The 14,857-nt window shown below is 35.3% G+C and overlaps 1 protein-coding gene and 1 pseudogene across 2 annotated transcripts; both read left to right on the plus strand.

Annotated features, from left to right (window-relative positions):
• Nucleotides 1-539: 539 nt before the first annotated feature.
• Nucleotides 540-848, plus strand: LOC145063684 (putative mitochondrial protein AtMg00820 pseudogene; annotated as a pseudogene).
• A 3,331-nt stretch (nt 849-4,179) lies between these two features.
• On the plus strand, nt 4,180-10,512 carry AN (NAD(P)-binding Rossmann-fold superfamily protein). 2 transcript variants are annotated; one of them, XR_013687160.1, is made up of 8 exons: nt 4,180-4,884; nt 6,478-6,637; nt 6,745-6,875; nt 7,876-8,550; nt 8,626-8,673; nt 9,971-10,084; nt 10,160-10,286; nt 10,378-10,512. XR_013687160.1 is itself a non-coding variant. In XM_079008722.1 (7 exons), the coding sequence occupies exons 1-7, from the start codon at nt 4,267-4,269 to the stop codon at nt 10,232-10,234; spliced, it is 1,821 nt and encodes a 606-aa protein (XP_078864848.1). In that variant the 5' UTR covers nt 4,180-4,266; the 3' UTR covers nt 10,235-10,512. The 2 variants fall into 2 exon arrangements, 1 of the variants encoding a protein (XP_078864848.1); XM_079008722.1 differs by having other exon boundaries at nt 10,160-10,512.
• The last annotated feature ends 4,345 nt before the right edge of the window (nt 10,513-14,857 follow it).

Consider the following 14,857-nt stretch of genomic DNA (forward strand, 5'->3'; position numbering starts at 1 on the left):
AAATACAAGAAGGAACTAGCATTCCAAGTGCCTTAATCTTGACAATGGATACCTGTAGAGAAAATCATACTCTTTGATTTTTCTCTCTTCATCAACACCCAAAACCAAGTAGGTTCAAAGGCTTCAAAGGTTGTCATTCTAAAACACTTTATGGTTATTTTAGTATCATTCTAGCATCTATAAATGGATCCTATATGGTTTGGTTTTGTTACAAACTCAAAAATAAACTTGTTATTTTTAATGCTTCCGTTGACCGGTTTTTATGAAAAACTAACTTGTATTTTGTATCAAAACCGATCGTGAACCGACCCCCCAACTCTCCTCAATCACCCAATGAACCTCAATCACCACCTTCCCCCACACCATTGCCACATCCATCACCGAATCAACCTCCCAATCGTACCACTCGCCTACGCAAACCCAACTCTAAATATTTCAATTCATCTTTTATCAACAATACAACCGTTCATCCTATTCCTGTTACTCTTGAACCGACCACTCCTACTCAAGCTTCCAAAGATCATATATGACATAAAGCAATGGAAGACGAATATAATGCCTTGATTCACAACACCATGTGGGAGCTAGTTCCTCCAAGTTCTCATCGTCCAATCGGCTGCAAATGGGTTTTCCATATTAAAAGACACCATGATGGTACTATAGAAAAATACAAAGCCCTTCTTATGGCCAAATGTTTTCTACAACAGTATGGGAAAGACTACTTTGAAACTTTCAACCCTGTAACCAAACCAGTTACAATACGCACGGTTTTTTCCCTTGCTCTCTCAAATGACTGGCCCCTTAGGCAACTAGCTGTGAACAATGTGTTTCTTCATGGGACATTATAAGAAGAGATGTACATGGTTCAACCACTAGGATTTATCAACCCTGACTACCCCAATCATATTTGCAAGCTTCAAAAGTCACTCTACGGCCTCAAACAAGTGCCACGTGCGTGGTATTTAGCCCTAACCTATTTTCTCCTCAATAATGGTTTTCGCAAATCACAAGCTGATGTTTCTTTATTTGTTTACAATTATAACAATATTATGTTTTACTTCATGGTTTATGTTGATGATATTGCTCTCATCGGGAATAATCCATCTTTCATCACTAAGTTTGTAGACATGCTTGCTCAGAGGTTCTCCATCAAGGATCTTGGTCAACCCAGTCACGTTTTGGGGGTTGAAATCATTCCCAAGAAGTTTGAACTTTTTCTATCACAGCATGCTCACATTTGTGACATTATTACTCAATTCAAAATGGATGGCACCAAGGAAGTAACAACTCCTATATGCACATCTGTTATACTTACTGAAGATGATGGAGCTCCCAAATTTGATCCTACAACATACCTAAAACTTGTTGGCACTCTCCAATATTTTGCTTTTACGTGTCCTGACATCTCCATTGTCGTTAACAAATTGTTACAGTTCATGCATGCTCCATCTGATGTACATTGGCAAGCCCTTAAACATCTACTTCACTATTTAAAAGGTACTATACATCACGACCTTTACTTGCATTGTCACTGTCCCTTGGTGCTCATCGCCTTTTTGGAATCTGACTGGGGCGAAGTTTACACCAAAGGGCACTCTACAACAATTTCTCTCATTTACCTCGGTAAAATACTATCTCATGGCGGTCTTCTCGCCATAAGTCGTTCTCTCGATCTTCGACTGAAGTCGAGTACACAGTTATGGATAATGCATCAACTAAGCTATCATGGGTTAAAAATCTCCTATGTGAACTTGGTGTACCTATCTTCTATTCACCAGCCCTCAACTGTGACAGCACGGGTGATACTTACCTCTTGCAAATCTAGTCTATCACTCGCACATGAAACATGTCACCTTGGACTATCATTTTATTTGTGAACAAATATCTGTTGGTACCCTCAAAGTTTGACACATTCATACTCTTGATCAACTCGTTGATGCTCTCACCAAACCATTTGGACATACACATTTTTTGAAACTCAGGTCAAAGATTGGAGTCACTGACAGATCCTCCATCTTGCGGGGGCGTATCAAGGAGAACCACTAATTATGATCAAGCACCAACTGTACATATATTTCTCTGTATTTAGATTACATTCATTCCATTTATAGTCTCTAATTTGTGACTTTCCTTTTGTACAAATCCCTATTTATGTACTTGTGTATTTAGTGAACTGAATCAATATTATAAGCCTCTTTATTTCCATGGGTATTAGTTTAAATAATGTTCAGTTCATGTATTTCGTAAGAATTCCCGTATTGCTCATATTTTGGTTTCTATTTTAGGTAATTTGAATTGAAGCGGTAGTTTGAAAGTCTCTAGGGCATAACTGGAGCATATTTGGAACATATCTAGAGCTTATTTGGAGCCAAAATGCTAAAAAAGACCAAACACGGGCTATGTATCACCAAACATAGGTCGTTCTTCACTTACAAAACTTAACCAAAAGATTTTATGTTTTTTTGGCATTTTAAAACTTCGATCTTGAAGCACGATCCATGCCTACCCCCTGATGATATTATTTTTGATATTTTAACATGCGAAGCCCAAGCACGGGCCATGCTTATTTCCAAAAGCCTTATTTGTTGCCAAGTCTGCTATATAAATATAAGATGTTGTCTCGGTTGAACCCAAGACGACCAGAGACGGAAAGAAACCCTTTTTCAAACGACTTTTCTCTGTTTTCCATCAATTTCTAAAGATTTGAAGACCATGAATCGTTTCTTTCTATCAGTTAAATAAAATTTAGTCGTTGAATTCTCTTTTTTATCAGTTTTCATCATATTTTAGCCATGTCTGGCTAGAACCCTAGATTTCAGTTTGCAAGATTAATACTTTTTATGTAGTTAATCATTAGATCTGATTTTTTTTTGTATGATTCTATTTAGTAGTTTCAGTTTTGTGCTTAATGAATGTTTGATTTTGATTCTTGTTAGTCTGATCGTCTAACTTGGGTTTAATCATTCAAGTTAATCAGTTGTTGAAATTCATAATTTTTTGGACAATCTCGTAATCATAAGTAACAAGTAATAAATCGGTTCTATGTTTGAATTTGACTTTATTATAAATTGAAATTTCATATATTTATGCTTCTGAGCCTGTGAGAAGTATTGGACATAACTAGGAATTTTACACATATCTTAAAGCAGATTTTCTAAATTTAATTAAGAGCTTATTTAATTATATCAATAAAAAGTTAGGGTTATCTGAAGAGCTTGTTTTGGGTAATTAATTAGGTAAAAGAGAATTTACTTGAGCCTGTTAGTTTTTTCTCAGTATCAGCTTAAATAGAACACATTTTGAATAACCGGGTCTGGATTGATTGCATAATTTGGAAAGTCGTAGTAGAACTGAAATCACTTTTTATTACTGAAATTCATTTAGTTTATTTCACCACATTTTTTTTGTTTTAATTAATAAACATAAATCTCCCTTTTATATTTTATGTTTTTTTTCCTAGTATATGCCTTACACAAAGATGTATCGACTTTTAGGCTGTGTCCCTGAGGATTCGACCCTGCTTCCTTGTAGCATGTGCTATCGTTTAGTGCATTCAAGCAATGAATTTTTATCTGCTTAAATAATGCGCGACATTGGTTTTAACAACTACCCTCTTACTGAGCCCAACAATAAAAAAGCTGAGTGGAGACTAAACCTCATTTTCCTTGCTTTACCCTTCCTCTTCTTCTTCCCATAGGCACGTTCCTTTTCTTGCCCTTCTCTGATATCTCCCATAGACGCATTCCTTTTCTTGCCCTTCTCTGATATCGTCTTTAATTTATAAACCTTTATCTTTGAACATACATAGAAAATATGAATTTGTATAATTTGATGTTAGGACGTTGCACCTCTTTTTTATTTTATTTTTATGAACATATGTGTTTTGAGTTGCAATAGAACATAAGGATAAAATGGTTTCAGTCAGATGTAGAACGATCAGACTTCAGACCTAGTCAGGTCTGTGATTTAGTTAGATATGACTCAGTAGACAAATCAAACAACCCTATCATCTGCAAATTACAAACATTTTACCAATAAAAAAAACAAACAAACAATACGACCATTAATATAGACTATAAAAAAAATATCCTATGTCAAATATACCGTTTGCAGACCAAGTTTCTATTGTACTCGCATTAATAGATAAAATTTGAGAGCCTAAAAGAAATAAATCAATAATTCAAGGACCTGTGTTGAGAAAAAACTTAGGTTTCAAAACGAAGAACACGCACTCTCTCTCCCCACTACTGCAAGTAGCGAACAAAAATGTCGACGACGGCGAAGAGAGATCTGGAAACCAGATCGCCGGCGACAATGTCCTACCGGAGCACTTCTTCACCACAGCCTTCGCTGCCGTTGGTGGTCACTCTTAACTGCATCGAAGACGCGAGCATCGAACAGGAATACCTGGCCGGCATCGCACGTGTCGAGCACGTACCTCTGAGTCTACTAGCAGAGGCGAAGATCGAGTCTGCTGCAGCTGTTCTTCTACACTCGCTCGCGTTTCTACCACGTGCCGCCCAGCGCCGGCTCCGACCATGGCAGATCGTGCTATGCCTCGGCTCGTCTGATCGCTCCGTAGATTCTGCTATCGCCGCTGACCTAGGGCTTGGTAGGCTTGTACACGTGGACGTGTCGCGAGCTGAGGAGGTTGCTGATACCGTGATGGCTTTGTTTCTAGGGCTACTTCGGCGCACACACTTGCTTTCACGCCATGCGCTTTCGGCATCTGGATGGCTCGGGTCAGTCCAGCCACTTTGCCGTGGAATGCGGCGGTGCCGAGGCCTTGTGCTAGGGATTATTGGTCGGTCTGCTTCTGCCAAGTCTTTGGCTACTCGGAGTTTGGCGTTTAAGATTAGTGTGCTCTATCATGATGTTAATGAGGTATTATTTATTTATAATCACACTAGGATTTGATTCATTAATCAGTCATTCCTTAGCTATATTTCCTTCTATAATTGGAATATACTGTGAACTTTTACTAATACAGAGCGTAATTGATTCTCCAATGTTGCAATTGTCAGGCTTTGTGTTCAGCTATAAAGTTAATAGAGGTCTAGGTTGCTTAAGATCAAATAGGCACGTCGCGTCACTTCATTCTAATGAGTCAATTGGGAATCAAGATGCTGCATGGATGGAACCTTTATCTGTTCCACTGTAGATTGGTTATGTGGGTTTGTTATTAGCCACAACTGAATTAGTGCCATTTCTTTCACTCCGACCCAGGTCAGGGTCCAGCGACATCTTTGTTTTACTTACCAGATGGATGATTTTTGGTTGTAGCAACTAGCAATCGATTATGTTATTTTAGCTCCTTAAGCTAGTGTCTTGTTTATTGCAATTAAATAGACTTATTTAGCTAAACTCCAGAGTTCTGAAAGTAAGATTGTGTAGCCAGTAGCCACCCAGTTATCAGAGTTGCCTATCCGACTTTGATCTTTCTCATTTATTTGATAGTTGTTTAACCGTAATAAGAAGGATTGAAGGATAATTAAGTAGGATTTCATGAAGTTTATTATGGATGTTAGTTTTTCATTTGAAAAACAGGAGACATTGCATCAAATTATCAACATCATACTACTATGGTCATACTCGTACCATATGAACTTCAATTCTATCATAAATATAAAAGTATTAATATTACTATTCAACTTCTAAGATACACACTTAAGATCTGATTAAATGGTCTTAGCTTCACTTAGCCTTGTTCTTAGCCTTGTCCTTATGTATCATCTATATGATACATGATTGATGACATGTTGGTAACTTGTGCCTGGAATTACATAATGGAATTTTCTATAGGTAGTTTACAACAGAAGGTAGCTAAGTGCATAGATCTTCTGTTGCAATCTAATTAGGTATGGCAATATTGCGATGGGTGAGGTGAGGGCACCGTAGAGGCTGACTTGTCTATTGAGCAAGGTAACCCAAGGCTTAGTGACCAAAGTCTGACAACTTTTGCTTTTTGTCATTGCCTTGAAGGTTATCAACTCATGGGGTTTATAGGTTCTCAAAGTTTTACAGGTTAAAATGTCGTTTATCCTTGTTGGACCTTAAAAGAAATAAAAAAAAGAGATGTTTTTTTGTATAGCCTACCTGGTTTTTGGAAATTTGACACTGAATTATTGTACTGCTCAAGAATAATGTGGGGATAATGTGATATTGTTCATTTCTGCATTACTAGTGTGTGATTTATTGAGATGAGCATTTTCGTATCTTAGAGAGAGGGGTGTGGGTTGAAATTTAATCAGCATTCAACAGATAATAATATGCAGGCTGCAAAGTGAAAGCTTACTTTTACAAATTTTGTAGCATAATTTACCAGTTTAGATGTTAATTATTATTATTGTTAATAGTTATTACATTCTCCAAGGATATATAGTCATATCATAGGCAATCGAGTCCATGTCAATAGAGATGTTTTGGTGCCATAAATACGGTTTCTACCTCTTTCTTATTCATATTTACATTTTGTAGGAAAAAGGAAAAAGATTAAGCAGGTTTCCTCCTGCTGCCAGGAGGATGGACACTCTCAATGATTTACTTGCTGCAAGCGACCTCATCTCACTCCATTGTGCCCTAACAAACGATACAATTCAGATTCTAAATGCTGAAGCCCTGCAGCATGTCAAGCCAGGTATTTTTTTTTGTTTGTTTGTTTTAAAAATATTCTATCATTTGAAAAAGGAGATAAGGATGCCTCTTTTTCTGGACTAATTACAAGGGTGTTGTTTATTTATACAGGGGCATTTCTAGTAAATACCGGTAGCAGTCAGTTATTGGATGATTGTGCAGTAAAACAGCTTTTGATTGATGGCACACTTGCAGGGTGTGCTCTTGATGGAGCCGAAGGGCCTCAGTGGATGGAAGCATGGGTAAGATGAATAACCATAGGGTATGAGAAATCACACAACATGCAATGCAACTAAAAGTATTGACCAATTAAACTTTGCTTAGAATTAAAGGTTGCATGCAATAAATAGCACCATACTTTGGTTGGTTGATTTGTTTGTTTTAGCATATTCTACCTTCATTTCCTCCTATTACACACCATTTCACTCTGAAAAATCTACCCATTATAGCAATGCCATCCAAATACGAAGCAATTCTCAGTGCTATAATTTCACAAAATTCTGAATGTATAATGTCCTTATAAGAAACAAATTGAAAGTACAATGCTATAATTGGGTACACTTTTCAAAGTACAGTACCTTAATAAGGAAAAAAAATAGAAAGTACGATGCTGTAATTGAAGAAGATTAAAGTAGGATGCTATAATACATAAAGAAATAAAACTATGTTGCTATTTCTTGCATTTGCCCATTCATTTAATGTAGATATACTTGTGGTAATATGAGAGGTTAAAATTTCTAAGTACAATGCCTTGATAAGAAAAAAAAATTGAAAGTACATTGCTGTAATAGAAAAAACATGAAAGTATAACATCCTAATAAGAAATTTTTTTGATAGAACAATGCTATAACCGGGTATGCTTTTTGAAGTACAATGATTTAATAAAAAAATGGCAAGTACAATGCTATAATTGGGTGGATTTTACCTTCTGACTGTCTCATATGTGGGGAACCAGGTCTTTTTCAGTTATTTGTCATAGCATCCTACTTCCATTTGCAGCATTGTACTTTGATAAATCTACCCAATTATAGCAATGCCACTGCTCTAATTGGGTACATTTTTCAATGCTATAATTGGGTAAATTTTCCAGTCTTAATAAGAAAAAAAAACAGAAAGTACAAAGCTGTAATAGAAAAAGATTAAAGTAGGTTGGTATAATACCCAAATAAATGAAAGTATGTTGCTATGTCTTGTAATAATACGGGATACTAACTATAAATTTTATGAAACATGGACATACAGGTACGCGAGATGCCCAATGTTTTGATACTTCCGCGTAGTGCAGATTACAGTGAAGAAGTTTGGATGGAAATTCGTGAAAAAGCCGTCTCCATATTACAAACTTTCTTCTTGGATGATGTCATCCCCACAGACGCCGTTTCAGATAACGATGAAGAGGAAGACAAAACACTCCATGAAGATGAAAATGAAGTAAGTGATAAACAAGGAAAAGACAACAACACATTTCAACTAACAGATGATCTAAATATAAACATAAAGCAATCATCGGCATCTTCAAGTCAACTGCAAGAGTCAACGTTATCACAAACCACTTCCCCTCAGTCTGAAGTCAAACGCAGTAAAAAAGCTAAAAAAAGACACGCGCGTCAAAAATCCATGCATAAAGTTGGTGAAAGTTTAGATAAAAAAGAAGATGATACTGCCATGAGTTCCAGTTCACAGTTTGCTTCCCCTGATGATGAATCAAGAAGTAAAAGAACACCAGTAAAATCTGCTAGTAAAAAGTCACTTGAGATGTTAAAAGATGGGTGTGTTATTTCTTTGCAAGCAAGAGATCGGGCTGCATTTCATGTGTCTAGGCAGAGAGCTCAAGGTGGTGGCTGGTTTTTGGACACGATGTTGAATGTGACCAAAAGAGATCCAGCAGCACAGTTTCTTGTTGTTTTTAGAAGCAAGGTTTGTGTGTTTTTTAATTGATGTCACTTGAGTTTTTGTTTTTTCTATTTATTTCTTTATTGTGATTTTGTGCAGGATACGATTGGCTTAAGATCTTTCACTGCTGGTGGAAAATTGTTGCAGGTGTGTTTCTACTTTGGATTATCTTTTCCTGGCTTTACTATAAAGTAAACAAGAATGTAATTCTCATAATTAAACTATTGTTATATCAAGTTTTTCAACAAAAGGAACTAATTGAAAGATTTAGGGGGTTTTTGTTAGTAGAATGTTTTCGGAAGGAATGGGAGTCTGAAAGAGTCAAACTGTCAGGCATTTGGTTGGCAGGAAATAGGATGGAATTCAATAATTAATGTTAAATAATTTTTCAAATTCTTTTATATAAGTAAAATTGAGTAAGTTACAGTTTTGGTCCCTGTGTATAGCAAATTTGGCCCCAAAAAATTATCCTCTTGCAATTTTGGTGCTTGTTGGAGTTTTTTTGTAATGTTTTTGTCCCTTTTCCAAGTAAAATGACTTTTTGAAACCAAAATTGCCAAAAAAAGCTATTCTTGGGGACCAAAAACGCTACAAGAACCTCAAAAACGTGCAAGAGAACTTTTAATTACCAAGATTTCAAGATAACTGTTTAGGACCAAAGTTGCAATAATCAGGTAACTTAGAGACAAAAAATTTTATTTACTCTTGAGATAATCATAATTTGTCTCCTGTTTGGTTGGCAGGAAATGAATGAAATTTAATAATACAGATTTGAGTAGTACTTAATTTTTTGTTTTATGATAGTAGTTTAGACACCCATGTATTACACAAGTTGATTAAAAGAAATATTAAATAGGAAGGAGTAAACATTAAGGATTTCTAAAAAAGAGAGGGTGTGTCAGCTTCCCTAAATTGGAGACATTTGGGGATGAGCTGGAAGTTTAGATAGTTAGGAACACAGGAAGGTGAGAAATGTCCCTAAAGTTATTTATTATAACTGAATCTTTGTTTCTGTTCATTTTAATATATATATATATATATATATATATATATATATATAGTGAGGGTATTTTGGTCTTTTAATAATAAAAAAAATGAAGAATGGGGTTGAATTGATTCCATCCTCTAGGAATGGGAATTCCGTGAAACAAGGAACTTGAAGGTTTGCGACGAAATTGAATTCTGTTCATTTGGCAACCCAAACATGTCACGGAATGGAATCATTAAATTTAAGTTCCCGTTGTAATCTGTGCACAAAACACGAAACAAAAGGAGCAATCATATTCATTCATACCTTGTTGATATAATTAAAGTTAAACTTCCCTTGAGACTTGAGAGTTGTTTGGGTTGGAGAATGAAAGCTTGATTAATTTAAGGTGTTCCATGACAAAGTTATATAGTATAAATTATGTGAAGAAATAACTTTAATTTCAATGATGCACAGATAAATAGAAGAATGGAATTCGTATTTGCTAGTCATAGTTTCGACGTGTGGGAGAGTTGGACTTTTGAAGGGTCTTTGGAGGAATGTAGACTTGTCAACTGTAGAAATCCATCTGTAAGTAGTACTGAAAATGTTACATCATCTGATAACATAAAAATATTCAAATCTAATAATGTATGGAAATTGCAGGCTGTTTTAGATGTACGTGTGGAGATTCTAGCAACCGTAGGAGATGAGGATGGAATTACTCGCTGGCTTGATTAAACTAACCAAAGTAAAACAACCCTACTTTGATTGGCGCATTCTTTGTGTTGAGGTTTGTACCTTACCAATTACCAATTACCATTTTGAAGGTAAAATTTGTGAAACTTTTTGTTTTACATTTACATACATAAAAGTTGTCACAGGTTGTAAGTCTGTCAAGTGTCCCTATTCCCTCCCACTTGTGATCCTGTCATCCCTGTTGTGTATGATTGATTTCATTAGCATTCTTCTCCCATACCCAGTTGTTTATGATTTTATTCATGTATTCTTCTTTGCCATGAGCTTGTTTGTAATACCTTTTTTTTTTTTTTTTTTTTTTTTTTTCAATTTAGTCTTAAAAGTGTTTAGTAATTAGTAGTATTATGTAACTAAAATGAACTGTTACTTTTGTTAGTTGGGTCTTCTATTTGGTAACTCAGTTTTTCTTATTTGATTATTACTTAATATAACATAAACCGTTAAACCCTAAACTTATGTTCGTGCGATTGACAATTCAAGATCAAATCAACCAGAAAAAAAAAAGAAAGCAGGGTTGTTTCAGACTTCCAAATATAAGATTGTAATGGAATCCTCTCCTTTTGCTTTATGTAATGGAGATTCACGTTTCCAAAAGTCATAAAACGGCAGCAATAAACTCCCAACAATTGCTGCATAGAAATTCTGGTTTTAATTTTGATTTTTTACTTACATTTTCGTTTCGTTTGGTTGCCTATCAATGATGTATTTATGTTTGTATTGTGTTGTGTTTAATAAGGGTGTGTTCAGTGGTAAGGGTGAGCAAAAACCGCACCGCAATTACAATTAACCGCATAAACCCCAACCGATAAACCGCAACCGCAATAAAAACCTATGATGAGGTTTTCTGTTTCTCAAAAACCACAAATTTGCGGTGCGGTGCGGTTATTAGTTTTCAAAAACCACAAAAAAACTGCACCGCATATATTATATATAATTTTTTTATTAATTATTAATATATTAAATATTAAAAATAAGACAAGTTTCATGGATGAAACTTGAAAGATGGATAAAATACTAGAAGACCAAAATGTTGGTTTTTTGTTATGTTTAACTTTGAAAAATGGTGAAATTAGATAATTTTAAGATATTTATTGTTAATTACTATTGATTTGATATTTTTAAGATATTAGTTGTTTGTGATTTAAGTTAATTGTTTTATACCTTTATGGTTTTTTTTTTTATTATTACAAGTAATATGTTTGAACTCTTAAAATTGTTTGAACTCTAAAGTGTGGTTAAAAACCATACAAAATCCATATGCTTAATAACTGCAACACAAAAAAACAAAACAGCACCGCAAAAATAACCGCCTAACCGCACAGTAAAAATAACCGCATCAAGCGGTTTTGAAAATAGATTAACTGTATTTGCGGTTAGTGGTGAGGTTTTGGCTAATAACCGTACTGAACTGCACCGCGTTCACCCCTATTCGGTGGTACTCCTGCGGCTAATAAGAAGCTTAAAAAATGAAGTAAATTTCTTTGAAATAAAATCATAAATCGATGGAATAGACAATTTGCACTTGATTGTAGTGTTTGAAGGAATAAAATGATTAATTCATAGTTGTTTGTAATATATAGTAGAAAGCTAAATAAAACTAAACTGATAAAGCAATTGTTTTATTTAAAAAAAAAATTCAATCAAGTAAAAATATATTCTTAAATAGATTTGTATATATACATATTTCATGTCGTTTAAATAGTTTAAGTCATGTATCATTTTAAACTTTTGTTTATGAAAAAAAAATTAAAATACCATAAAATCTTGAAATTCTATTATAAGAAGAAAACTTGGTTACTTTTGGAATTTTTTTTATTAATAGTTGAATTAGTGTTATAGAAGATTATATAAATAAAAATAATTTATAATTATGGTATACCATTCTATCAAAGAAGGAGAAAAAACCATTCCCAAAGGATTGAAAACTGAGCAAGTAGAAGTAATCACATCCCTTGAGAACTACTCCATTTTGTTTTTTATGGCAAACGAATACATGTTCTATTACATTTTATATTTGATTATTACATATCAAATGCCACATAGTAATTTAAATATGTCAAAGCAACTGAGCTTCAAGTTGGTTATGAAAGGTGTTGGTAAAGAAATGACTAAGTATCTCAATGATTTTCGATTCGGGGTTGAAGTAGCGGGTGGAGCTGAGGCCGTATTACATAGCGTCAACATGATGTTGAGTGAGTGTCAAGACGACGGGTCTCTTTCCAAGCTTACCGTTAACTTCTCCAATGTCTTTAACATTGTGGACAAATCTGCATTATTTCATGAGGTTAGATTGACGTGTCTTTCTATATCCTTGTTAGTAGAATTCTTATATGGTCAAGCAATAAGATTGTATCTAGGAGGCACAAATGTCCACCATTAGGGTTCAACAAGGAGACCCTTTAGGACCACTTCTCTTTGCTCTTGTGTTGCACCCGCTCTTACATATTATTAGAGACAATTGCAAGCTTGCTCTCCATGCATGGTACCTTGATGATGGAACACTTATTGGAGATTCAGAGGAGATGGCCAAAGCGTTGGACATCATTAAGGTGATGAGTCCAAAATTGGGCATTCAGTTGAATATCAAGAAAACCGAGCTCTTTTGGCCTCGTGTGATGATAGGAAGCTTCCTGAGGGGCTTTTTCTGGTTGGCATTGGGAGACCGCCATTGGGGGTGAAACTTCTTTGGGGAGCTGTTAGTAGAGACGCTAGTTTCATTAGCAACTTAGCCCCTGGTAACACTGTGAATTTAATGTGCCTTCTTCCACAATTGTCTGACCCCAGAGTGAGCCGCTTTTGCTTCGGTCTTGTATGGGTATTGCTAAACTTTTCTTTGGGTTGAGGGCGTGCCAACCCATTCACATGGAGGAGATGACATTGCTCTTTGACAAAGGATTGCGTGGGGCAATTGAGGACATTGTGGTTTGTGGTGACCCTTTCTTTAGCGACATACAATAATGAATTGCTTCTATACCCATTAGATTTGGTGGGTTGGGTTTGTACTCGACAGTAGAGGCTTCCTCTTATACTTTTGTTGCCTCAAGGACCCAATCTTTGGTGTTATAAGATCACATCTTACGAGATAACAACATATGTGGTATGGATTCTGATTATGCTTGTGCCTTGACTTCTCTTTGTAACAAGCTTCCGGGCATTGACTTTAGCAATTTCACTAATAAGGACACCCCCCTAAATCCCAACATACATTGGCGAGTGTCATTTTTAGTAAATTTGTCAAAGATATTGAAGTGCATTTCGACATGATGGTTCGGTAGAAAGCAGTTTTCGAGTGTTTATTAGCACCACATGCTCAAGATTTTCTCTTACATATCCCTATAGATGGGTTTGTCCAACATATGTCTTTTGTGGAGTATCGCACGATCCTTAAATATCGACTCATGATCTTAATATTTCCAACTAACGAGATGTGTCCGGTGTGTTGCAAGGCATGTTGGACTCTTTTGGAGAACATGTAGTTCATTGTAAAGAACTCCCAGGGTTCAAATGCCGACACGATATGGTTAGGGATGTTTTGTATGACATATTTAAGCGTGCTAGGGTTTCCATTAAGAAAGAGGCACATGTGAATTTCTTGACTGACCCGACAGAAGGACGGTCAACCCTTAGATCGACCGATGTTTTGGTTTCTGGATGGGTTGGAGGGAAACACATTTGTGTGGACCTTATATGGGCATCCCTCTTGTGGGCTTGAGGGCTGGGGGTTTCAAGGCGGGACATGTTGCTTTAAAAGTTGCTACATGCAAAGTCACAAAACATGAGAAATCGTGCTTGAAAAATCAATATGTGTTCAAACCATATGTGTTTGATACGTTTGGTTTCCTCACACCGGACGCGGTAGAGCTTTTACTAGAGTACAACGGAACATGCATAACAACGTTATATCCCTTAGATCCTTGGATGCAGTCTTCAAATGAATTGGTTTTATCATACAAAAAGTTTAGGGTGCAACGTGTTGCCCATTTGCCTTCTCACTCATTGTATTATGATAGCAAATTTATATAATCCTAAATAAAAAAAGCTTCAATACTATTGAATTATTTGTGAAACGAGTAGACATGTCATCAGGGCTACAATCAAGCATCGCCAAACTCGACCATACGATGCTCGAGATGACAACTATGTTCGATTCGAGCTCAATGAACCATATGACCAAAAGCTTCAAAATACTTCAAGACTTTAAGTTGAGTTCTTTTAATATACAATTCTATTCATTATATTTCCAAATACATATTTCTACTATAACTTGAAAAAAGCTTGATTCGTTTGTAGCTCTTGGTGATGCTCAATATTTGTATTTTTAAAACCTCGATTTACTTTTTGATAGAATTATTTATGTTCTTTTGTCTTCTGTCTAGATGTAAAAACTTTAATATGGTTTTTATCTCAATCACTCTTGGTTACATCATAAAATGATAAAAATAATAAACTTAAAAGTCAATTGGTTTTTATATCATGATTTTTTTGGTTAGAAGTAGCCACTATATTTTAATTATATGTATTATTTTGGCTGTGCTCATCAGTTTTTATATATATTATATTTTTGACCCTCAAGATCAAATGTTAAAATTCCTAATCACTGTTTGC

This window comes from Lactuca serriola, chromosome 7, assembly GCF_051521515.1.
Source record: "Lactuca serriola cultivar US96UC23 chromosome 7, Lser_US96UC23_V15, whole genome shotgun sequence".
NCBI classification, from domain to species: Eukaryota; Viridiplantae; Streptophyta; class Magnoliopsida; order Asterales; family Asteraceae; genus Lactuca; species Lactuca serriola.

Excerpts from the sequence above, each read along its gene's own strand:
- AN (XM_079008722.1), top strand. The coding sequence starts at position 4,267 with ATGTCGACGACGGCGAAGAGAGATCTGGAAACCAGATCGCCGGCGACA. Across the intron at positions 4,885-6,477 it reads TCTATCATGATGTTAATGAG|GAAAAAGGAAAAAGATTAAG; the intron begins GTATTATTTATT and ends TACATTTTGTAG. Across the intron at positions 8,674-9,970 it reads CTGGTGGAAAATTGTTGCAG|ATAAATAGAAGAATGGAATT; the intron begins GTGTGTTTCTAC and ends AATGATGCACAG.